We start from the raw sequence: 27,588 nt of genomic DNA, 5'->3' as shown, positions 1-27,588 counted from the left end.
CAGTTTTTATCCTCTAGCATGAAATTAGAATAGTTTTACCGTTGTCATCAAAAATAAATTTACGGCAAAAAATTTGAAAATTAAATTAAAATGAATTCTGCTATGATATTTTAGTACTCTTTCCACAATGACAGGTCTACGAAGGGTATGTTTTCACATGGGAGTAGCGGGTTCCTAAAAATATCATTCAGAAATAATATAGTAGTAATTTATTGATTATCAAAAATTTAATATAAATCAACTTACAGATTTGATACGCGGTTGAAACCTTGTGGCTGTATAGTTCGCACATTGTCCCCGTTATCACAGAATAATCGAGAAATTGATGATTTTCGAATTTCGTTTAGTTGTCCTATAATGAAATAAAACAAATAGAATGAAAATGCCGAAAAAATCTGAACACAAATAAATAGATGTAAAATATTATTATATATTAATTACTATTAAACTAGAAGTGCATGGCATGGTGACTTAAGGCAAATTGCTGGAACTTTCTGTACCAAAAAATAAAATTTTTAATACCTTTAAAAATTTTTGAAAGCTTTGAAAAAAATAAATTTTAAGAATTTTAAAATTTTTGAAAAAAATGAGTATTCTTGAAAAATTTGAATTTTTTCATATTTCAAAATTTTTTTATATTTTGAATTTTTCTTAAAATTTTGAACTTTTTTTCAAAGAAATCGTGCTGCGTAGCTGTTTTAGAGAAAAAATATCGAAGCGCGTTTGTTTGCGATTACTATAACTTACCCTACAGGAAGTTAATAAGCAATTGTAGAACTTATATATAGAATTTTGCTCTGACAAATTAATTAATTAATGATTTGCAAAAATTATGATTTCTTGAATGTTAATTTTTTTATTCTATGTTTATATTTTCGAAAAGTATACATATAGTATTAATTTACCTTGTGAGAAACCAGTGTGAGGTCCTTCAAAGAAGAATCTATCTCCAACTCTCGTTCTGAAGAATTGTTCAGTCAATATGCATAAGAAAGTAGGACCAGCAATTGCACCAGGAACGTGAGCTTCTAGAGAACCACCAACTGTTAAATCGACATCATCTGGAGATTCATACAATCTCTGCAGTTTTCGTACGTTCTAAAAAAGAGTAATTAGAAGTAATAAAACACAAAAACTCTACATAGTAATATAACAAAAAAAATTTAATTCTTAGAACCTTAAAAATTATGATTTTTTGAACGATTTAAATATTGAATTTTTGAAATTAATAAAATAGAATTATTTGTAATAATTAAACTAGTGGTGCATGGCATCATGCCTTAAGATAAATTGCTGGAACTTCCCGTATTGTAATCTGAATTAATAAAAAAAACGCAAAACTGCAAATTATATTTTTGAGAAATTTTGCAAGTTTTGAAAAAAAAGACTTTAGAAAATTTTGAAAATTTTACTAAGGATCGAGTTGCATAGCTGATTTGGAGTCGAAATATTAAAGCGCGTAAGCACCATGTAGTCGTCTAACGTGTAAACATTGGTACGGAACCCATATAAATGTACGCAAAATTTGTACTTATCATTATAATCTTTATAAAATGTCTTATAATACGATGTACATATGTCTAATGTTTATTTTTTGATCGCCAAATGACATTATTTTTTACTTTTTTTATTGAATCTCAGGAGACGCTAGACTTCCATTTACAAAAATTTGACCAGTTGTTCATTTCGTCAATACAAGTCAAATATTTTTTGAATTATTTAAATCGAAAGCTCTGTTATCTCAAAAACTAAAATACCATTTTTGTCACTTTTTGCCCCGTATATCCGAAACGGCTAGACCTGCCTTTGCAAAAAACTAATCAGTACGTCTCTTTGTAAGTAGTAACCGAATATTTTTTAAATTATTCAAATCGGTTGATCCGTGTTCGCGAAATCGTCGATGAAAAATTGTATTCGCACACACTTACACACACACACACGTACCCGCACACGTCCATTTATTCTGAGGTAAATGTTCAAAGTTCTGAACTCTAAAACGTAAAAATATGCAAAAATTTTCATTTTAGATTTTTTTGCTATTGCTATAACTTACCCTACAGAAAATTAACAATTTCAATAGCTGTAATAAAAAAATTAAGGACTACCCTTGAGGAACATTGTACATTGAGACAAATGTCTAAAAATCCATAAAAAAAAGTCATACAATTAAAAATGCATAATACAAATATTATATCCATACCTCCATTGAGATAGCATTCTCATGCGTGTGGAATTCTTCAAAAGTATGAGCTCGTTTGAGCCCACAAAATTCTCTATAATCATTATATGAACCCAAACCATGGTCGCGATTCCTTTGAATATCGATAGCTCGCAAATCATTTCCGAAAGGACTGGCTCCACGGAATAAGTAATGTTTTATCTGCAATAAATAAATAAATTATGATGATTATTTTTATCTTCTTCGCTACTACATATCGAGATTCATGTCTCTGATCCGTGAAGAGTCATATTCAAAATTAGTAGCATTATATTACTTTCTTTTGCAAGTCGAGACTCTATTCCAATTATGTATATTGAAATAGATGTAATATAAATATTGGGGCTTATACGAATAAGTGCCTAATAATTTATTCCGGATTTAAATTCAATTTACATCCAAATTCCAAATTTATTTCTGATTTATTAAACCTATTATTTTTGATTTATTATCACTTAATTTAAAATTCCATTACAATAGTTACCTCAGGATCAAATTTCTGGTCAGTGAGTGCTTGAGGTTGAGTTGCCAGACCTCTTGTGAGGTCATCCATATTATTAGCTTGCTCGATGATTACGGGTCTGTTGAACCAATCGCTTAACCGAAGACCTCCGAAACTATTACGGTGTTCTGACACCAAGCTGCAAATATATAGATAACATTAATTGTTTAACTTCCCGTACCAAAAATTATTTTTTTCAAAATTTTTTTTTTTTTTAACTTTGAAGAAATTAGATTTTTGAGAATCTTAGCATTTTTGAAAAAAAAATTGTTCATGTTTTGAAAGATTTTGGAAATTTTGAACTTTTTTTCTAAGCAATCGCGCTGCTTTAGCTAGTGGGACGCATGGCATCGTGCCTTAAGACAAATTGCTGGAACTTCCCGTACCAAAAATGATTATTTTTTTAAAAACAAACAACATTTTTGAAAAAAAATTACATCGAAAATATTAGATTTTTGAGAAACTATAAACTTGTCAAAAAATAACTTTTTTTTAAAAAAAAAATGTTCTTTATTTTGATATATTTTGGAAATTCTGAATTATTTTTTAAAGCAATCGTACTGCATTAACTGCATATAGACGAAATGTCAAAGCGCGTAAGCGCCGCGTCGCCGTCTAACGGATAAACATTGGTACGGAACCCATAGGAATGTAAACAAAATTTATACTTATTGTTAACATCTTTTTAAAATATCTGATAATTTGATTTCCATATATCTAATGATCATTTTTAACCGCCAAATGGCTTTTTTTTAGTTTTTTTATTAGATCTCCGAAACCGCTAGACCTACCTTCATGAAAATTTGATCAGTTGTTCATCTTGTCAATACAAGTAAAATGTTTTTTGAAATATTAAAATCGGACGCTCCGTTCTCTTAAAAACTGTGTTACCATTTTTGGCACTTTTTGCGCCGTATCTTTGGAACGGCTAGACCTGCCTTTGACAAAAACTAATCAGCACGTCTTCTTATCAATACGAATCGGATGTTTTTTGAATTCTTCAAATCGGTTGATCGGTGTTCCCGAAATCGTCGACGAAAATTTGTATCCGCACACACACACACACGCACACACACACACATACATTCATTTTTTCTAAGGTATGCCAAAATATTCAGAAACCCTTGAAACGTAATGATATATAAAAATTTTCATTATCGATTTTTTTGCGATTACTATCTATAACTTGCCCTACTGGAAGTTAAAAAACAATTGCACGTGATATCGAACCGATATACACGTAATTCTCTTCAACTGACTTGAGTAGGTTTCAAAATTTTCAAAAAAATTGAAAAAAAAAAAAAAAATTTTGAAAAAAAACTATTTTTTTCAACATGTTCAAAATATTTTTTTAAAGTTTTTGAAAAATTTTAATTATGGAACTTTCAGCAATTTGCCTTAAGACAATGCCACGCATTGTCTCATATTTTATCACTACATCAACGTAGAATTTCGCTTGTCGGGCGACGTAAATTATGCCTAAAAATACTTAGGGTCGTATAAACCGTTTAAATACCAGGGTGCGGTCAATTCTGTATGACGTCCTATAATCTCAAATATTCTAGCATAACATTCGTGGGACTTATAAAGTTATAATGAAGAGTTATTTGAAACTCATAAAAATTAAAAATGAGTTTTAATTTTTAAAAATTTTGAAAATTTTCTCACTCTAATCGTCCAGCGATTTGCGTGTGGAAGTAACGGAATGCAGCGGTGGCGTGCTCGTTCAATACGCTCGGGTCCACTTCTGGATCGTAGTCATCGATAAATGTATACGGTTGTTGATAGATCAAGTGGTTCTTCACCATATTGTCGACACCTATGAAAAGTACATAACATTAGTTCCCCATCAACACAATTCTAAATAGACAAATGAAAGTTTATATGCCATGAAAAATGTAGGTAAATCGATACATATGGATAGTCGACTTTTGATGAAATAAATATTTTGCATACATAGACATTACACTACATGAACTGCTAGTCCTAATATGTTTAACGAACGTTGTATATAGTGCTCAAACATAGAAGGGTATGCCACGTCACATGTCTGAGCGAACATTGCCGACGACAATCGCGCAATCTCCCGATTGATCAAATGTTATATGCCATATGTTACGTGTCTAACATAGGCCTTATAATATATAAAACAAACCAATTTTAACAAAGAGGATTCGATTATATGTACATTAAGGGAATATTCTAGTGTAGAGCGATGAATTTTAGGTCGTTTTTAAAGTGTCGTAAAAGAAAGCAATGAATGTTTTTACTATCCATTTTTTTACCACTTATTTATTAATATTATTAAAATACAAAACAAAAATTAAAAAATTAAAAAGTTGAAAATTGTAAAAACTGGCAGCTGATGAAGTGGGTGGTCTCAAAAAATTGGTACCTCAGTCTTGACATGATTTCAACCCCCCTAACCATCGGAAATGCAAAAAATAAAAAGATTATTAATTTACAATGATGTCGCAATCGCCCAAACTAGCGATGAGTAAAAAAATTATTCTCACAAATTGGCGACTGTTTGAAAAAAAGTGTTTTTTTTACTGTTTTTTTGAGTTTCTCGAATTTTTTAAAAATAGTAAAAATTGGAATTTGGGGATAATCCTAGTTTGGGCTATAGATAAGTATATAAACAAGACTCTCTGAACATTTCAAGTGCATCGGTCGAGTGGAACTCGAGAAATCGTGTCTACAGTACTGAAGAAGTCTGTTATGAGAAAAACGCATTTTTTGCGTGAAGCCAAATCAGTATGGAGGTCAGTAAAATGCCTATATCTCCGAAAATAATTCAAATTTTCGAAAACCTTCTCGTACCCATATTCTTAGATAGTTAAACTTTGAAAATATGAAATAAAAAAATCGATTTTTTTGAATTTCTACACTAGAATACCCCCTTAATTTTACAGGCAAAATATTAATATCATTTTTGCAAAATTATCAGCCCTCACAATTGCCATTATATGGTTGAAATAAACATATGACACATGACATTTAATCAATCGGGAGAGTCGAACGATTGTCGGCAACGTTCGCTCAGCAAGTGACGTCAAATTCGATGTTTGTGCACTTATTTTGCGCTTGACTAGCAGTCCATGTAGTATAAGGTGTATGTTTGCATATCCCAATAAGGACATATTTAGAATATACGTACTAATTTATGACCCATGACAAATTAACATGGATTTGTATTTTCATGAAAAGTGTGGTACGTATATAGGGTTTGTCGGTTTTCAAAAACCGATTTTTGGCGAAAATTATGGAATTCGAAAACCGTTTTTTAGTGGAAAAAGTCGGTTTTCACTATAAATGAAAAATGACAAATATAGCCAAATATAAAAGATAGATGAAAGCGTTTTGATTCTTGAAATCATATCGTTTCAATAGCATTTGATATCTTATCAGTCTGCAATGGTTCCCAGAAAGGTTTTGTATATATTTAGATTTTTATACCAGTGTATATATTAATATAAATCAGTATGACTTCTTCTTGTAGAAGTAACTTCCTCTACTCAAACTTAAAAAAAAGAGTTTTAAACCATAGAAGCCACAAATTAAATAACAAAAAACTTAAAATTATCATATCAGGCTTTAAAAACAATTAAGCATAATTTGATCGCAAGTATGAGAGTATTTTCTAGTTGTGAAATTCGAAAGAAATTTTGTGAGTGAACAAAGGACATGTCTAAGTAGCAATTCAATATACATTCTCAGTTTTTTGAAATCATATTTTATTAAACGAAAAAACAATTAGAAAGTTTAAAATTAATTAATTAAAATTGCTTGGATCAGACAATACCCGAGTTAATACCCTTAAATGTTTTTAAAACTAAAATTAATATTTAACAAGTATGTATCAACATGTATCTAATATTTTTTATTTTTCTTTTAGTTTGATGAATTTTTGTTATTTATTAATGTATTATTTTTATTTATTCGAAAACTTTATTTTTACTATCATAAAATTATTTTCATTCTTATATGTGAAAATGATGCATGAATAACGAATAATTTTATTACTTTTTAGTTCTATAAATTAAAATTAAAATAATTTTATTTACTATCTATAAAGTTGAACAATAAATAAATTCAGTCAAATACTGCTCTAAATTACACTTTTGCGGATAAATTACAGAATATTCGAGCAAAAATTTATTTTCTATATAAAACTCGAAAACCAGTTAAAACCGGTTTTTTAGATAAATTAAAATTCAAAAACCGGTTTTCTGAAATGTCGTTTTTTATATAAACCCTATACGTAAACCATTTGATGTTCTACAAAAATATTTAAATTTGACCATATTGATTTTTGATACAATGTGCTGGTCCCATATATAATGTTTCAGTTAATTATTATTTTGTCGGTTTGAGAAATTCGTTGCATAAGATTGAGAAAATTAAATACTCACAAGTAGATAATTATTAAAGTTATTGAAGACCAGACAAAACGATTTTATTTTAAATATTAATAAAATCAATTTTCGCTTCCTTCTGATTGCATTTTAATAAAAAAAAGATTTCAAATGCCATTACGCCCTTTCAAAAATAATAAAATTACTTAAAAATACTATACACTCTATTAATTTCGACTTACCCAGCATGATTGGTAACCATTCGTAGTAGTTAATGTGTTGGGCCTGAGCGATGTTGATGTGCCGAGCCTCCTGGAATACACGTTCGTCGTCCCAATGAGGATTCATATGCGCCAGGGCATCGGCGATTCGATTGTGTTCACGTAATAAAATAATTTGCAAGATCGTCAACTGAGTGTTCTGATTCACACGAACATCACCTTGGAAAATAACATGGAAAAATTAGACGATAAGTAGTGTATGCATTATAAATTTTATCACTTCTTAACTCCGATGTTATTATAAACTAGCTGCAAGTGGAATTCTGTCTTAAGGCAATTAAGGCATCGTGCCTCAAGGCAAATTGCTGGAACTTCACGTACCAAAAATTATTATTTTTTTAAAAACAATTAACATTTTTGAAAAAAATTTACTTCGAAAAAATTAGATTTTTGAGAAACTATAAATTTGACAAAAATTACTTTTTTTTGAAAAAAAAAATTTTTTTTTTGAAGACAAAATTTTTTTGTAAAGAAAAATGTTTTCTTCATTTTGACATATTTTAGAAATTATGAACTTTTTTTCAAAGCAATCGTACTGCTTGAACTGCATAGAGACGAAATGTCAAAGCGCGTAAGCGCCGCGTCGCCATCTAACAGATAAACATTGGTACGGAACCCATAGAAATGTAAACAAAATTCATACTTATTGTAAAAATCTCTATAAAGTATCTGATAATTTGATGTGCATACGTCTAATGATCATTTTTCTCCGCCAAATGGTATTTTTTTACTTTTTTTTACCAGATCTCCGAAACCGCTAGACTTCATAAAATCATCAATTCTTTATCTTGTCAATACAAGTAAAATGTTTTTTGAATTTTTGAAATCGGACGCTCCGTTCTCTTAAAAACCGTGTTACCGTTTTTGGCACTTTTTGCCCCGTATCTTCGGAACGCCTAGACCTGCTTTTGCCAAAAACTAATCAGCAAGTCTCCTTATCAATAATACGAATCGAATGTTTTTTGAATTATTCAAATCGATTAATCGGTGTTTCCGAAATCGTCGACGAAAATTTGTATCCGCACACACATACAATGATTAATTTTTAGTTAAAGCGAAAATTTTATTTTCGAGATAAACAGTTGAAAATTTTAATTAAATAGCTAAATATCAATTTTGGTTTATTTAGTCAATTATTAAACATATCATTTTTATTTTTAGCTTCCCGTAGGGTAAGTTATTGTAATGGGCCGAAAATCGAAATTAAAAGTTTTTACATTTCTCGACGTTTTGAAGGTTTCTGAACATTTTGGCATACCTCAGAAAAAATTGATGTGTGTGTGTATGCATGTATGGATACAAATTTCCAGTCACGTTTTCGGGCGCACGGATCAACCGATTTGAATGGTTCAAAAAACATTCGATTCCTATTGATAGGGAGATGAGCTGATTAGTTTTTAGCAAATGCAGGTCCAGCAGTTACGGAGATAAAGAGCAAAGAGTGCAGAAAATAGAAATCGAGTATTTGAGAGAACTGAGCATCCGATTTGAATGATTTAAAAAACATTCAATTAGTAATGATTGGGAGAAGTGTTTAGTAGTTTTTGGCAAAGACAGGCCCAGCCATTTCGAAGATACGGAGCTAAATGTGTAAAAAATGACAGTTTTTGAGAGAACTAAGCGTCCGATTTAAATGATTCAAAGATCTTTCTGCTTGTCTTAACAGAATAATTGATTTTGGAAAAAAAAAATTGTTTCAAATTTTTTTTTTTCAAAAAAAAATTTTTTTTGTATATCGAAAATAATTCAGATTTTATTTTTAATTCGGACTATAGTTCTAATATACTTTAAACAAATAATTTCAACTTTGCAATTCAGTTTATATAATTCTTATAAATATTAGACAACGTTACAATATTAATAACAATCTATTTGAAAACATTCAGTATTCACCGAACATTCTGTTACGGTACGGGAAGTTCCAGCAATTTGCCTTAAGGCACTATGCCATACACCCCACTAGTTAAAATTTATTTTTAAAATGCCATAATGCGGTCCTGAGAACAGATCTAAAATTATTTACAGTCGAAACAACTTGTAATGCAATAAAATTACGATCTGTCGATTTTCACCGATTCATTGCGAGAAATTATGTATAATAAAATATCATTATTTTGTTATTTGCGATCAAAAAAAACTTCGGAACATGTAACAAGAATAATAACATTATTAGTGTTATTCATAAGATCAAGAATCAAGTATAGGTTAAGGATAAAACAATACAATTAGGTGCAGTAAATCATATACAGCGGTATAAAGTTATTTTTGAACAATCTATTGTATTGAAACCTGTTTGATCATTTTCAGTCTTCATGAGAAGAAATATATAACGTATTATTTTTACACCTATAAATAAAAACTTTATACAGGATGAGATTGCTTAAGTGGTCTCCAGTCGTATTTTCTGAAAAAATAATGCTATAATATTCAGTGCAATTAAATATAATAAAAAACTTTGGCGTTTATGGATTGTTTATTCAGTTGGCTAATGCCTGATAATTATTGAAATTTATTTAAAAAAAAAATTTCGTTTTTTCAAAAATGTGCTCTCGACAATTAAGGCGTCTTTGTCGTACCTAAACAACTAAAAAACTACATACGATTCAGTATGAAATCAATTTTTTTAGATATCAGTTTCCACGCCGGACATAATTATTAAAATAATACTTAAAATGAAATAATAATCTAAAAATGTAACAAATGTATGGTATTTAAAAAATTATTAAGTCTCTAGATTATTAAATCTCGTGAAGACTGATTAAACTGTTATTGGTTTTGGTGTTTCCAATTTGAGCAAAAACTTTGGAAAATTATATTAATCCAATATTTCTTTGTATTTATAAAAAAAACAATAAAACGATTTCTATTAAACCGATACGAGTAAAACTATTGGCATGACCTAAACAATAGACTAATATAACTGAACATTACCAAAGAAAAAATGTTTGGATATGAATGAAAAATATTATTAGAAACATTATAATAAACTTACATTTTTATTATTTATTTCTATTTGTCAAAGTTAGCTTACCTTCAAATTGTAAACGTTATGAAATAAAACAATACGATTATAACATTTAAAAATAGTTACAATATCATTATTTCACTCAACGATTGCAAAAAATAACTAAAGTAACAACTCATCCCTTTTAACGCATTTGTGCAGATGACCTTAAAAATTGTATGATAATAAATCTTAGTACTTTCAATTTGAATAAGTACAATTTACTGAGACTATAGAAACTAGACGTTTGTTCTGAAACCATGGTCATTTATTTGCTCAACAACTTTTAAAAAAAAAAAAATTAAATACTAACGTTTAAGTTTCATTATATTTATGGTCTTAATTTATTAATATTTTTCAATTATAAGAAACATTTTAATCAAAATTTTATGTATGAAATTCCTGCTGCGTCTGAGGTGAAACGTCAATTGCACAACAGATACTAAATTTGTTTGTTCTGGAATTATTACAAATGGAATGTTACGGTTCGAATGATTAAAAATTATGCTATATTGAAGTTAATTAATTTACGCATTTTTAGGCTTGAAAAAACTTTCAACTTTGTGAAATTCTAAAAAGAAATTTATCGATTTATTTGAGAAAAATAAGGCACTGATAATCTAGATATAATAATATCCAATTCTTGAGAATATAATCAAGAGGTTAAAGACTGAACTTTCAAGCAAATTGATTGAATGCTTTACATATGTATTAGCTTCAAGCAAAGTCATGATTAATTGTTCTTTTTCAAAACATTTTGAACATTATAATCATATATAAAAAAATCTGTTAGTTAATAGAATTATTACGAATTGTCCTATTTGCTGAGAGAGAGGAATGACGGACCAATTTAAAATTATTTTATAACTAAATCACTTTTAATATTTTAGGATGATCGTCAAGTATATGAACCTTATCTATCATCGCCAAACGATTTAGAGTGACTTAGAACGTTGAGAAAACATAAAATTATCAAATAAGATTTGCTGAAGATCGCAAATCAATTCGAATTTAGTTCCATAAAATTGTGTATGTTACACATCGTAAAGCAAATTTTTATATGTTCATAGATCATAAATTATATAATAACGTGTTTATTATTTTATAATTATAAACATTTAGCGTAAATTAACTTGATAGTTTTTATATAGCGTGGTCATAGATAATAATATAATGCGGAAAACATTTTACGATTATTTTAGAGATCTTGGAGAATTCACATTATATATAAATACCACAAATCGACACGATGCACTTGGTTAGGTTTTCACAGTCCAGGATTTAGGTATAAGCTGCACAAAAACTAAAATTTTCGCTTCTTAAAAGCCACACTCCCCCAAAAAAAATCGCTTTAATTTATAAAGAAAACTGAAACACTTTGGCTACAAAATATTAAAATATACCGAATAAAATTTGAGAAAAAATAACATTAAAATAAATCTATGGTATGATTCAGATGCATGCAATTAAAAAATAAGTTCCTTGTAGATAGTTTTCCAATAAATACCAATAAAAACCTCAATATTTTATATAATCGAAATAATTATCAATCTATTTAAGTAATCTAATAACAGAATCGATTATCTGGAAAGTAAAGTAAAGTCACTAAACAATAAAATATAAACGTAAAAGTTTTCACTGAAGATGTTAAAACTCTTCAAATATAGATATGTAACTTAAAGAGTTAAATTGACATTAAACTAAGGTGACCATACGTCCCTGTTTGCCCGGGACAATCTCGGATTTCCACCTTAGGTCCTGGTTTTTTTTTTAAAAGCAATATTTGTCCCGGATTTAGATCTTTTGTCTCGGGTTTTCGAAAACTATAGGTTTAAATTGATTCTTCGCTTTTACTTGATAACAGAATTGATAACTAACCATCAAATATCTGAAAATGTTATGTACAACTAGTATGCTTATATAAAAAAGCGAGTTAAAATAGCCTCTCATTTTGTTCATAATTTTGAAATTTTATTTTCAATTTTACGAAAATTAACAAAAAATATGAAAAAGAACGTTTTGATTCCCTGAATAATGCAAGTGAACGTGCTAACTATTTTTAAATAATTATGAAAAAAATTAAACAAAATTTTATAAGAAGTTTGAAAGCTGAAAAAACATATAAAGATAAAATATAACATATAATCGAATACTGAAGTTCTAAGTCAGTTATTCTAATTAAAAAAATACTCATTTTAAAAAAGCGGATTTTTAATTAATTCTTAAATAGCATTTGTTATTTTAAAATCATTATTTTTTTAGCATTTACTCCCTCCCCCCGTCCAGAATCGGCATATTTTGAAATTACCGCCCCGGTTTTGACTTGAAAAAATATGGTCACCTTATAAATTAAACAGATGCTTTATTTACCAGCCAAATAGCAGACTTCACCGGGTTGCTGAATGTCGCAGGAAGCAGTAGCATTAGGTGCAGCAGGAGGCCATTCGCGTCCTCCACGAACATCGGTGGCCATTCGTCCTCCAACCCAAGCACGGAGCATGTCGTTTTGTTGTTTAGTATTACCATAAACTAGAGACAAATCCATATAGGCTGTCACAACAGTCAACTGAAAGTAAAAAAATATTAACATTAGAATAAATTATTAATTAAAAAACTAGTTTTTCTGAGGTATGCCAAAATGTTCAGTAACCTCCGAAACATGAAAATATGCAAAAAAAATTCATTTTCGATTTTTGGTCCATTACTATAACTCATCCTACAGAAAGTTAATTAAAAAAACACGAATTTAGGGGTATATTTTTAGAATAAAATAGTTATGTTATGCTACCGTTTATTTAATAAAAGTCTTTTGTTTAATAATCGCATAAGTTGGTTTTACTCAATATTAATAACTTTCAAAATCTTACCTCTAATTGCACAAATGTCAAGTAATAATGTTTTCATAAGTGTACCATTTTGTGGTCGTTTGTATCATTTGGAGGTTAGATTTTAGAAGTAGTTTAGAAGTAGTGTAAAACGCTCTATCGAACAGCAAAGACATAACATTTTGACAGTAATATAATTATTTTATCAAAGGATTGGCCTCTTGATTTTTGCACTAGACAAGGTTATGCTAGTATGAGTTTCTTTTTGCAGTAGTTTTACTCAATGATATTCATGAATCAAAATAATGTTCCTAAGCGGTTTCGTCAACAAAAATGTGACTGTCATTCCGAAACAATGCAATCCTAGATGTAATCAATTGATTGATGGTTACGCAGTATTAATTACTAAATGCTTTTAGTAACAGTTAAAATACTAAAAGGTTTCTTTTATTGTGAAGGATAAATTCAATAGTGAATATTGCATGAAAATAATTTTTGATAGCCATTTCAGAATTGACATGCATTAGAATTCATTTGTTCTAAAATAGTGTGGAAACCTTGTAGAACCAGACAAAAACTTATGACTTATTTTACACAATATATAATTTCAATATCTTCATTTTGTAAAATGATTACTTCGTTGGCGATTACTTTAATCGTTTGACTCACGTGAAATTATAGAGAAGTACATAGACTCTAATTCTTCTTTTTAAATAATTTTATATTACTACTACTGCACACACACACACACACACACATATATATATATATATATATATATATATATCCTAGCAGAGTGTCTTAGAAAACAACATCAAGCCAAAATTTGGGGACAAATTTATGACCATCACGGGAAAAATCAGAAAAAATCGCCCAGCAATTATGAGCTTTTAAGTACAATTATGAGCTTTAGTCAAACTATGGCCATTTTTCGGTAATTGCAGTTAATTTTTATTGTTTTTGTTTATTTAGACTTTGGAGCACTAACCTTAAATAACATCTAAGACAACAATTGATACATTTGCTCTAAGTTTTTTAAAATTAAAACTATTAGTTAAACTATAAATTTAACAATGTATAAAATTTAGAATAAATTTCTCAAAACAATTGAAATATAATGATGTTCTAGATTTTTTAAATCTACATTTTCAATTCTTGTAGTATGTGTTTCCTGGTTAAACCCCTTACTGTTCGTCTGGTTTAAATCATGACACAGAATTGCATGCATTACACATGTGCGGAATCGACATCAATCAATCAAGTATTCGAAACAATAGTTTCGCATCGGATACAACTATTAATCATTTGCAAACTGATTGAATATGTTTTAGCATAATAAACAGTCCAGTAAGACAATCAATTTATTGCATGTTACAAAATGCTTCCTAATTATATAAGCCATTGCGAATTTGTGAGCAGTTCCTATCAGAAAAATAATTGCGGTATGAAATTGATATATTGCGAAAATGGTATCTTAAAAAAGAATTAATCAAATCAAATGAATGAATTATAAACAAACAGCTAATTAATATAAAAAAATATTTACCAAAAGTATATTAAAGAGGACAAAAAATTAATAGAAGACTGATCCTGTGTTTGCATATATTTTAGATAATTTATAATTTGATAGTGTAAATTTTTGTATTTATAAGAACATAAATCCACAGATTTATGACTTGGTAAACTCTACATACTAAATGAGTTGTTTGCGGTTTATGAAACAATATAACAGCCAATAACCAAAACCATAAAACGACTTGGCAAAGAAAGTAAGTAATAAAATTATCTTTGAGCTCTAGTATGAATCGCTACATCGAAACATTTTTATAGCGAATTTCGAACATAATTGCAAATATTTATCTAAAGCGAAAAATAAAGAAACAAATGATTTTTTGTGAGTAAATAAAAGAAAACTAAAATAATCACGTTAGATCAATTCTATGAAAAAGATGAAGTTTGTAACTCCTTACTTCGACTGCTAATCCATGCGAATCAATTATATGCGCCCTATAATCGCAGACCATTATTTTGAATTTTAATGAATTTTATAATTTCTGGCACTAACTCCAAATCTTACTATAGTAAGCTTTTAGAAATATTTAAACAAGAACTTAGATCTTAGAACAAGGTGTTTATAGCAAGAATTTAACAAGATAACGATAATACTCTAATAAGATTTTGGTAGTACTATAATATTTTATAATATTTTGGTAGTAATATAATATTTTAGTTGTAACAAGAAAAGTCTCTTAAAAACTGAGCTACCGTTTTTGGCACTTCGGAACGGCTAGACCTGACTTTTTAACTTTCCGTAGGGCAAGTTATAGTAATCGCAAAAAAATCGAAAATAAAATTTTTTATATATCTTTACGTTTCAAAGGTTTCTGAATATTTTGGCATACCTTAAAAAAAATAGATGTATGTGTGTGTGTGCGTGTGTGTATGTGTGTGCGGATACAAATTTTCGTTGACGATTTCGGGAACACCGATCAACCGATTTGAATAATTAAAAAAACATTTGATTTGTATTGATAAGGAGACGTGCTGATTTTGGCGAAAGCAGGTCTAGCTGTTCCGAAGATACGGGGCAAAAAGTGCCAAAAATGGTTACTCAGTTTTTAAGAGAACGGAGCGTCCGATTTTAATAATTCAAAAAACATTTTACTTGTATGAACAAGATGAAGAATTGATCAAATTTTTCAGCAGGTCTAGCGGTTTCGGAGATCTAATAAAAAACTAAAAAAAATGCCATTTGGCGGTCAAAAATGATCAGTAGACATATGCACATCAAATTATCCGATATTTTATAGAGATTTTAACAATGAGTATAAATTTTGCTTACATTCCTATGGGTTCCGTATCAATGTTTATCCGTTAGACGGCGACGCGGGGCTTACGCGCTTCGATATTTCGTCTCTATGCAGTTAAAGCAGTACGATTGCTTCGAAAAAAAGTTCAGAATTTCCACAATATGTCAAAATGAAGAAAACATTTTTTTTTTCAAAAAAAAAATTTTATTTAAAAAAAAAGTAATTTTTTGTCAAATTTATAGTTTCTCAAAAATCTAATTTTTTCGAAGTAAAATTTTTTCAAGAATGTTGATTGTTTTTAAAAAAATAATAATTTTTGGAACGGGAAGTTTTAGCAATTTGCCTTAAGGCACGATGCCGTGCACCCCACTAGTTCAATTTTCGAAATAAGTTCAATTTTTTTTTCGAAAAGCTGACGTCAATTTGTTTGAAAGTCTGATGTTCTACTTTTCCATGCCTAATAAAATATTTATCGTACCGAAACCATTAATATTTCACTTCTCATTGAATCGACCGATAGTAGTATCATTACCTGTTCAGCGGGATAAGCTGGATGGGTCTGGCAGCCGCGGTCACGGTCCGTGATGGTCCGCACGAAGTTCATGCATTCGCGGTTTGTGTGGCGGTAGACGGGATCGTCGTGCGGGATGACGATCGCGAGGCAAGTGGTGTGCGCGCGGGTTCTCTCGATCAGTTTACCATCGTCCGTACAACAACGGGTTGCGTGCGGTTCTGGAATATATACATAATATATTAGATTATTTATAAAGAGTAATATATTATAGATTATTTAGATATTGAAACTCCTGACGAAAAGAGATTTATTAACTTCCCGTAGGGTGAGTTATAGTATTCGCAAAAAAATCGAAAATGAAAATTTTTATATATCTTTACGTTTCAGAGGTTTCTGAATGTTTTGGCATACCTTAGAAAAAATGGATGTATGTGTGTGTGTATGTGTGTGTGTGTATGTGTGTTCGGATACAAATTTTCGCCGACGATTTCTGGAACACGGATGAAGCGATTTGCATAATTCAAAAAACATTCGATTCGAATTGATAAGGAGATGTGCTGATTAGTTTTTCGCAAAAGCAGGTTCAGCTGTTCCGAAGATATGGGGCAAAAAGTGCCAAAAACGGTAACTCAGTTTTTAAGTGAACGGAGCGCCCGATTTGAATAATTCAAAAACATTTTGCTTGTATTAACTTTTATTTTTATTAAAAAAAGACTTTTTGAAGAAAAGTGTATTTTGCAATATTTTGGCAATTCTAAACTTGTAAGCAATTGTACTGCTTTAACTGCATAAAGACGAAATATCGAAGCGCGTAAGCGCCGCGTCGGCGTCTAACGCGTAAACATTGGTACGGAACCCATAGGAATGTAAACAAAATTTGTTTTTTGAATTATTTAAATCGGACGCTCCGTTCTCTTAAAAACTGAGTTACCGTTTTGGCACTTTTTGCCCCATATCTTCGGAACGGCCTTCACCAAAAACTAATCAGCACGTCTCCTTATCAATACGAATCGAATATTTTTTGAATTATTCAAATCGCTTCATCCGTGTTCCCGAAATAGTCGACGAAATTTTGTATCTGCGCACACACACACATACACGCACACACACATACACACACATCCATTTTTTCTAAGATATGCCAAAATGTTCAGAAACCTCTGAAACGTAAAGATATATAAAAATTTTCATTTTCGATTTTTTTGCGATTACTATAACTTGCCTTACGGGAAGTTAAAAAAAAAATGGAAAGAAGAAGAATGCAGATAATTGATGACTTACGCAAAAACAAAAAATACAGGGAACTGTAAGCCGAAGCACATGACCAAAAATGGAAATAGAAGCAGAAGCTTGGAAAAAAGTGTATAAGAAGTGAATAATTGTAATAAAATGGCAGTACAAATAATGAACAAGGGAGGGAATAATGAACATTGATTTGTAGTGCTCTCACACCATGTACCTGCTTTTGGACTACTATTTATTATTATTATAATTTTATTGTATTATATAAATTATTCATAAATTTGTTAATATATGTATATTAAAAAAATAATTATTACAAAAATAATAAAATAGAAAGTGCAGGTGATGCTAGGTAGAAATGACTAATTGACAAATAACAACCAAATTTTTACAAATCACAGGGTTCTGCAACAAATTCGATTCAATTAAAACAAATGTTTTTGATAATGCCATAATGTATACGGTGTCTAATATTTACTGATGTGAAAATTTTGTCTTAAAATTACATATTTCATTTGTTTTAATTATTTTCTCGAAATGTGATTCATCAGTTACTGAAACTATAAAAAAGAACGGTTTAAGATTTATATTAATACTTTCATCTGACAATTTTATTTATTGAAATGAATATGGAAACTAGTTAAACAAATAAAATTATACAATGGACATTATAAAACTCATATCATAGCATGCTTTGGTATAATTAAAACTTAAAAACGCCTCATTAGTTTTATAAACTAATTGAAGTACATAAACGCTGTTTAGATTACTAAAGTGGCTATAAAAACCAATAATTCGGACAAAATCAATTTTAAATATAGTTGTTTATTTTAATCGCAATATAATATTAAGACATTTAAAAAAAAATCCATACGACGTTAAAAACGAATAATGGTTAACACAATTTTAACAGGGTGGACCATTTAAAGTGGAAGCATCAGGCAAGCAGATGTGGTACTCAAGACCAAAGACGGCCATTTACAAAACATTTTTAAAAATATAGCTTTATTATATCTCCTTGATCTAAAATAAATTATAATCGTAATGAAAATAAATAAATGTTGTGTACATATATTTTTTCCAGAAAAAAGTATATCTATTTTAAATGGCCTACCCTGTATTTATCATAGCTAGCGTTTCATTTAAAAATAATATTGTTTTAATTAAAATCATGTTTTTTAAAAACTATTCATTTACCAAACACAATCTATTGTAGTCTATAGTGTATAGTGAATACTATCTTGCATACAAACACATTATTATCTTTTATATAAGAGGTTCTAAGGTTAACATTAATCAAATCAATTTTTGTTTTACAATTTCTTTCTCTTATTGAAGAAAACAATCAATTACTTACTGGACTGAGTGGAGCCTGCCAATAGTGACATGTCATGTGTGACGATCTGACCCCATTGCATGTTGGCTAAGGTCCAAAGTGGGTCCATTTCATCGCCATCGGGAAAAACTTGCAGGCTGACCACGCGAGGATTTGGCAACTCGTTTCCATAGGCGGAGGTGGCTGGTGCATGAACGCCTAAAAAAACAGGTAGAAAATTAACTATACATATTTTTTTTTAACAGCTTTCAGAACCTTACGTCCTATGAGCTGTTGGGCTAAAATTTCTCCTTACTTCGTGTTTTTTTTTAGATGGTAACCCAATGGTTAATCCATCCATATTTGATGATTTTGTTATTAGAATTAATCTAATAGGGCTGACATGTTATTGGTGCAGCAATGCCAGACAAGGGCTATTTTCACTTGGAAACATATTGCTATATATATTTTCAAGTGAAAACCGTTGTCACTGCTGCCTGACAACAGGCTGCTCGAAGTGGGTATCGAACCCGGGACCTCTGAAACAAGTCCCGTCGCTCTTAACCGCTTACCTACTGGCGAGCTCATAACTATATATAATGATAAGTAAATTTTTAGAGCCACATATTTAAGTACAACTCTACAAAGGTGAAAATGAATTCTGTGAATATGTACTACTTATTCACTACTTATTGAATTGACCATACAATTTTTGTACCACTCTCCAGCTAAATTATTTTTAACGGCAACTGAACTGCAGATTCAGCACTTTCAATCTATTCATATTGTACATAGCAATATTATTAATAATGCAAGTTGATCCATAGAAGAATGAGCAAATGCCTCATGTCATGTCTTACAACACAAGTTTTTGCCATAGTGCAAAAACTCCTTTGTAAATTGTTGCAATCTTGACACGTCTCTTTAATAATGCTAAAACCGGTATACGAAGAAAAGATAGCATCTTTAATTTTTTGCTAATGAGACTTTTATTTGTTATTCAATGAAAGAAATAAATCGATAAAATTTTTCTTGATTTACTAATAAAAGTATTAGCAACATCAATAAATAGCAGTAAAATTTGTTAACAACGGTTCTGGTAGGTATCTCAAATGATAATAAAATATTTCCACCAACTTCTTTCATTGATACAAATATCTTCTATATTGGTTGATGCATGTGATACATTATATCCACAAATGGCGTAAATCAAAATTATCCATGATAAAGATATTGTACTTAGTTCTGTATCTAAACCTATAACAACTCATGCCATAATTAAAAAATATGGATAAAAAAATTGATATTTAATAATTATAAATAAATATTGAAAGCCTGATGTTTATCTGGTGCAAGTACAAATGAGTTTCTTCATTTCAGAATGAGTATTTATTTGTCAAATATAAAGCATTGCTACGGAATGGTAAAACATAACATGATTGAAAAACAGTGCTGCTACCACACAGCCAATATTTGTTCAAATAAAATTTCCAGCAATACACATCGTGTACATTCCAAGCAATGACATCGTGTTGGCAGAGAAAAATATCATATTTTCAAATCTTCATTTTGAAAACAAAGTTTTCCAATTGACATAATGCAAACAAATGTATAATATTGTAATAACTGTTTTAAATCTATTTTGTATTCTAAAAATGTATTTAATGCAGAATGCAGATGTCAACGGTGATCAGTATGAAACTCGAAACAGAATATACCCAGTGTATTGCTATGAGCGTCGCTCACTATATCAATCTTTCCATTGTATAAGCCTATAATATTTTTAGATGCTTCTTTTGACAATGAACCTTATTACTGTGCAAAGTATATTTGATATTGAAAGAAAAATTAACATATAATTGCGAAAAAATGACCCGGCCGGTCTTTACCAATCTGATAATCTTTACTATTATCAAAACACATTTGTCATTTGATACTTTCAAACAATTTGGAATTTTTTTCAGGTTGGCAAATTGGATTTTTTTGGTGAAAATAGACTTTTCCTTCGCGAAGTTGAAAAGCAGGAGAGTAACAAATTTTTACTAACAACACTATCAATGAGTATATAAAATAGTCAAAATATAAATGATTAACTGATTAATTTTTACATACCGTCACTGTAAATTGGAGGTACTAGACGTCCATAACGGCTGTTGGCACTTCCTTTTCCAGGTTGATTTAGATTGTTGCAGGATCCGTCGAAAGAACGATATTTAGTATGTGGACAAGACAAAGGTTGGGCGCCGCAATTTTGGTCAGTAGCCTCTTGAGGTGCTATATAGTTCCAAGGCTCGTTTGGCAAATCGCCACCAGAAGGGTAACTGGAATAGAATAAAAACATTTTGTTAGAAAAAATATTTATTCGAGCACTGGCATTATTGTTTTTACATCAAAGTAGAATTCAATCACTCTGTGTTATTTTCAAGTTCCTGATCATTCTAAACATATTTTTTGCGCAGCACTACCCAAGGACTATTTTTACTGGAAAACATATTTTGATCTATATTTGCAAGATTTGCAAGATCTGATATCAATGCTGCTTAGTATCTGAATGTACGTAGCGCAGGATTAGAACCTGCAACTATTTGGTTGCAAGTCCGAGTCTGTAAATCTCTAATTCCCTATTTTAAATTTAATTAAATATAAAGTAGAAAAAGCATGTGCATATATGCTTTAATGTAAATAATAATTATTTGTGATGCAAAATTTTTGCCTGGGTTTGCAATTGCATTGAAAACAATTTGTAAAAACTGCTTGAAGATTTGTGTTAATTAGTTTAAACCGGTCAAGCAGCAGTTAAAGCTGTTTCGCTTTTTTGTAATTAAGAGTTTTTTCAAATGTTGTCCAAAATTGTAATTTTGTTCAGGAGGACACATTCGTTATATAATGTGTGCAAAATGTCAATAACATCTTATTGCCATAATGAATGTGCAAAAAAAGTAGTTTATACAAGCGGATGATGTGCAATAGTATTGAATACACTTATTGATATTTCAATATCATCTTTACTTTTTTTCCCATAAAGTGGACAAATTATTGAATGCTTGAGGTGGGATAAAAATATTCCTTTAGCATACCACAAATATTACTATTAAAATGATAAAATCCCCTATTCCTTAAGAATCTGACTGGGTAATCTGATCCAGACCAGTTGAACCAGTAAATTTTAGCAAAAGAAATGATGTCTCTCTAGTTAGAACTAATAATATTAGAGTTAACTACGTTTGTTTATTAAGATTTCTTTGTTTTGCTAACAAAGACTTGATTGAATAGATATAACTACTTTATCAATCATGTTTTCATCATTAATTGTAAGAAAATCAATTCAGGGAGACAAAACTGTTTGTTGCTTACTTACGGGATTGTAAATCTTGTTATTATTTAATTTGATTTTTTGTAATTGACAAAATTGACAAAAATTTAGAAAATGAATTAAAATAAAATTCAGAAATTCGTTATATATGTACTCATACTGATATCTCAAAAGGTGAGTAAAATTCTCGAACCCTTTCGTTAGTGGAAGAGCTGGGGTATGATTATTTATGCAAACAGTTTTCTTAAGAAGACAAAATCTCCATCTCCATTAAAATTGAATAGAAGTAATGAAATAAAGATGCCCAACATTTTGTTTGAGATAAAAAAATCTATTGAAAAGTAATTTTCGTGATTTTTTTTTCAACAGACATTTAAATTTGTCCAAGAAGTAGATCCTTTCAATACTAAGCTTATAATCATAATTTGTTAATTGCATAGTAAGACTTTACGCTTCCTCTGAGTTTATTTTTAATATAGGAGTTAAATGCGTGATTAATTATTATAGTACGATTAAGAAAATCATGATATTATTATTATTTTGCTATTTTCTGCGTATGTCGCCAATAAGTATGCTAACGAGCATCTAAATTTTACGGATATGAACTGAATCGAATCTGTAGTTCGATTTAAATTCGAAAGCTGATAACATTCAATTGTGAAGCGATTGATTGAATTTAGGTTATATAATATAAAATAAATAGCAATATAATTACACAATGCCATAACATTGCATTCACCGATCTTAATGCAATGAATGTTTGAAAAAATACCTCAATCAGTGAACGTTCATTATATATATTAGTTAATGCGTAGGAGAGAAACTCTCAAATTGAATCGCCAAACAAAAGTATAATAAAATATCAATCTTATTACGATTTGCATTATATTCAATAATGATTTATGCAAATATATTACGCAATGCTACTCTTGAAACAGTCCGTGCAAATTCATTATTACTTATATGCAAAGTTCATGGTTTTGAACACAAATATATATTAATTCATAGTTTGGTTCTGACATTAAAGTTTAAATATGACGTAACCGGGGTAAGTAGAAACATGTGTTTCTCAAAAGGATCATAAAAGATATTAAAATATTTTAAACCTCGGTTGTGCTTATAAATCATGCTGCATAATATTGTCATAGCTCTTGCCTCGCAGACCGACGCGATAAACAGAACTGTGCAGGTCCGTCAGTTTTGATAAATAATTTAAACTTCAACGATCTATCATAAAATTTTGGTTTGCGTTATTATTACCGATTAATTTTAAAATTTATATAATTTATTTCGTTTCAAATTTATCAATATTTGATTATGTGCAACAATTTTTGTGATTGCTAAAGTGCATAAATAGTATTATTTTGATTAGTTTTCGCACTTTTTCTAGAAATAGATTAATTGTGAAATAATTAACAACAGTTGTAAAATTATTTTTACATTATTCGGTGGAGGCATAATATCGGTAGAGGATCTCAGAATATATTGATTTAACAAATAAACTGCTACATTAAGCACCTAGCTTTCCTACTATAGAAAAAGCACATTAAATTATTTATTGTTCAAGTCCAAACATGTTCAGCCAACCCTCCTATAACGCGGTAATTTGACGACGTGTTTTCCATATTACGCGCAGCTGAAATTGCTACATTTCTCCGATAACACGGTTTTGGTTCAACAGCCCGCAAGTAACCTATGAACAACTTTAATAACTAGATACTGTAAAATGCTTTAATGTAAGTTTTATTATTGACTATTTTATCTATGTAAAAATAAATATTCCAGTTTATATCATAGATGTGTACGACATCGCTTTTAGTAGTGTCAGAAGCTCACAGAACGTTAGTTTTTTTAAAACAAATTTCTGTTGCAAAATTATTTGTTGGGGAAGAGTCATTTACTTCTATTTTGTCTTATTATTATTTTTTTAAATTATTTACTATCTTGTCTTGTATTTATTGATTTCTATAGAACGCGTTGCAAATAACGTGATTTGTACAATGTGTCTTAAAGCGCTGTTCCCCCCATACAACGCCATAGTTGGCTCGCATAGAACGCGCAAATTTTGTTGTTCACCAGGATTTTCTTTTAATATAAAAAATAAATTGCATGTAATTTTTTATGAAATTATAATCAGTGCTGTAAAACATTTAAAATGTTGACAATGGCACAATGTGTGGCATATTCATAAAAAGTACATAATAATTATTTACCAAAATTACTACATATAATAATGTCTATAATGTCTATAATAATATATAATATATAATGTCTATAATAAAATAGTTATATGCACACTAAATATAAGAGCAAAAACCATTTAAAATTACTTGATTTGAAAGAGCACAATATACATAAACATAAAATATGAATTATGACCAATTCATTATGTGGAAACTCACTATGTATTTTATTATCTGTTATTAACCAGCTATTAAAATATCCTTAATATTGAGCACAAAATTTAAACAAATATAAATTTCTCGTTTCGTTTTCAACTTCTAATATTTATGGATGCTAAATACTTAAAAGATTACAAAACAAAATAATATGTATACAAATTTTTCGTATTTATCGATTTTTTATTATCGATTTTATTTACAAATTTAAATAATTTTCATTTCTTACACAAGATACTCATATACCTATTTGCCATCATTTTATTAATCTGTTTTTATTAACATGTTGGAAATATTTTTCATTTCGTTGAGACTTATGGGCAGAGAAAGTGATGTAAAATTTTTATTGTTAGAAAATGTTGTAAGATATTTAATTTTGTACATACTTTCCTAACATCAATTGCCTAACTAATTGATTTAAAAGTTACAGATATTACATAAAAATTACATTTGAACAGAAACATATCTAGTCAAGGATATACTTGAACCGTGTTAATCTTGAAAATCCATGAAGTTTTATTGCTGTATAGTAGATATTCAATTTCTAACAAGTATATTTCATTCCTTTACATACCTATTTGTATGTAAAAATCACAAATTAATTATTAATAAAAAATTTGAATAGTTGGTATTGGTATTTTGCCTTGAGGCAAGTTACAAAAACTTCCCGATATGTGTGAATAATCAACTTAATACATAATAAATAAATTAATTTAGGAAGTATTTAAGTATTTATTATTTATTAAAGTATTTCTAGTGGATTTATTACACATAATTAAAAACGAACGAACATGTTAACTCGAAGTATTTTCAAAAAGCAAATTTTCACAAATCAATAATTTTCATAATTGAACCAGTTTCGGTAGCACTTTAATGGTTTAGTATGTTCATCAAGACCAAGTACTCTATCGTTAAACCAAGTGAATCGTCTAATTTTAATTTTAACAAACGTCAATCAAACTACTCATTTTCTCAAATTTTGATAATTTTTTTTAAATTAAACTACTTGTAAAAAGGCCGTAATATTTCAGTATGTTCTATAAGACCATGATATATATCGCCAAAAAAAGTTCCATAAAAATCGTTTTAATTTTTTTTTCAACAGTTAATTACAAGAAAACGGCTCGGTAGATTTTCACCTAAAGCTAATCAGTATCATTCTCAATTGATATTTTTCGAACAGTTTTTGATTTTTTAAAATCGATTTGGTAGTATGAATTTTTTTTAACACTTTATTACAAGAAAACAGCTCGGCCGATCTCTATCAAAAACTAATCATTACGATTCCCAACCAATATGTTTCGAACGGTTTTTGAATTTTCAAAATCGATTCAGAATTGCGGGCTAAAACGTGGACGAAACATTTTTCACTTTTCTGCTATTTATAAAGAAACGGCTTGGCCAATAGTCCTCATCAAGGAGCATCGAATGGCTTTTAAATTTTTGAAATCGGTCCAGCCGTTTTTGAGAAAACGGCGATTTACGGCAAAAAATCTGTTCACACACATACTTTTGCCAAATTTGGTCTCATTCGATTCAGAATGGCGTGAAATGTTGAGAAAACATAAAATTAGCAAATAGCATTTTTTTATGAAAACAAACTTCTTCTTCGGGAAGTTAAAAACGGAAGAATTTTTTTATGGAAGTAGTGTTATTAGTCTATTTTACCTATGCAGTTAATTATTACTGAGCAGACGTAAAAAATGCTTCAAGCTTTCAAACTCGAAGCTCTACAATTTTGCGGCGCTGAGCTATGTGGAAACCTAAATTGCAGTGTCAATTAATTCATTAAACTAAAATGATTTGCGACACGAATATGTGACACTATATCGGTAGGTAAGTGGATTTAGCAACGACATGTAACATGCTTGTTTTTATATTTTTTTTTTTTAACTTATTACAGAAACTATTGCAAGACAAAAATTTATTATGGATTTTATTAATGAAATTTGTGTTAGGTATGTGTATTGGAAAGAATGGTTCAGTAGATATAATTAGCAAACGAGCTGTAATAAGCACTTACTTGTTGGTAATTACTTGGATACATGTAAATAGCTTAAAGATATATAATTGGAATACTTTGTATATAAGTAGTTGGTATATAATTTAGACAAAAACAGCGATAAATAGTTTAAATATATACTTTGAATTTCATAAGTTTTAATGGTTTATAAACAAAAGTATATAAACAATCTGAGGTACAATAGATCAAAAAATTAGAAATTTTTAAAGTTAGATGAATATAGAAAGTCTGTACCTTGTTGCTTCACCATTCGATTATATCAAAGCCAAAAAAAAAAAAAAATTAAAGTAGAAAAGAAATTTTTTAGATTATTTAAAGTAGGTATATATTTATATTCATATATGTGTAAGTACAATTTTGATAAATTTATAATATTGTCATTAATTGAGTGTTGCTTCATTCCAAAAAATTAACCAAAAAATATAAAAAAATTAAAACTATAGTACATAAAGTAAAAAACTTTGTTTCACGTATTTATCCAACAGTGCCATCTGCAATAATATGTAATGTTAAATATAAGTAAGTTTTTTTGTGATTTTTTTTGACAACATGCTATTTAGCAAATCCAGGCATTGTCCTTCGATTGTTGTTCATATAAGACATTGTAAACAATAATGGTTTTAAAATATGCATTAAGTTCTAATTTATAAAAATTTAGTGACATCAATATCATTTTCCAGATTTTGCTCCAGCATTCAAATGAATTGTTAGACTTTAAAAATTATTTAATAAATAAGTGACATCATTAAAATTAAAAAATGTCTCAGTATTCAAATGATTTATT

At 29.2% G+C, this 27,588-nt stretch overlaps 2 protein-coding genes across 2 annotated transcripts in view; both read right to left on the bottom strand.

Annotated features, from left to right (window-relative positions):
* LOC113376645 (peroxidase-like) lies at positions 1 to 21,312 on the bottom strand. The gene is made up of 11 exons (XM_026616641.1): positions 21,182 to 21,312; positions 19,112 to 19,288; positions 16,531 to 16,730; positions 12,734 to 12,929; positions 7,321 to 7,518; positions 4,389 to 4,539; positions 2,703 to 2,859; positions 2,201 to 2,380; positions 906 to 1,080; positions 247 to 352; positions 1 to 174 (listed from the first exon to the last, which is right to left on the bottom strand). The coding sequence occupies exons 2-11, from the start codon at positions 19,197 to 19,199 to the stop codon at positions 111 to 113; spliced, it is 1,515 nt and encodes a 504-aa protein (XP_026472426.1). The 5' UTR covers positions 19,200 to 19,288; positions 21,182 to 21,312; the 3' UTR covers positions 1 to 110.
* LOC113376303 (peroxidase-like) overlaps positions 21,174 to 27,588 on the bottom strand; it is a 21,471-nt gene continuing 15,056 nt past the window's right edge. The window contains exon 5 of the mRNA XM_026616208.1: positions 21,174 to 21,390. Within this exon, the coding sequence (XP_026471993.1) occupies positions 21,174 to 21,390 (217 nt within the window). The remainder of the gene's footprint in view (positions 21,391 to 27,588) is intronic.

Source organism: Ctenocephalides felis, unplaced genomic scaffold (genome assembly GCF_003426905.1).
Source record: "Ctenocephalides felis isolate EL2017-DRISC unplaced genomic scaffold, ASM342690v1 CF-g0.4_SCAFFOLD_01886, whole genome shotgun sequence".
In the NCBI taxonomy this organism is placed as follows: Eukaryota; Metazoa; Arthropoda; class Insecta; order Siphonaptera; family Pulicidae; genus Ctenocephalides; species Ctenocephalides felis.
The sequence above is the reverse complement of the archived record's forward strand: the minus strand, read 5'-3'. Positions and strand labels throughout refer to the sequence as shown.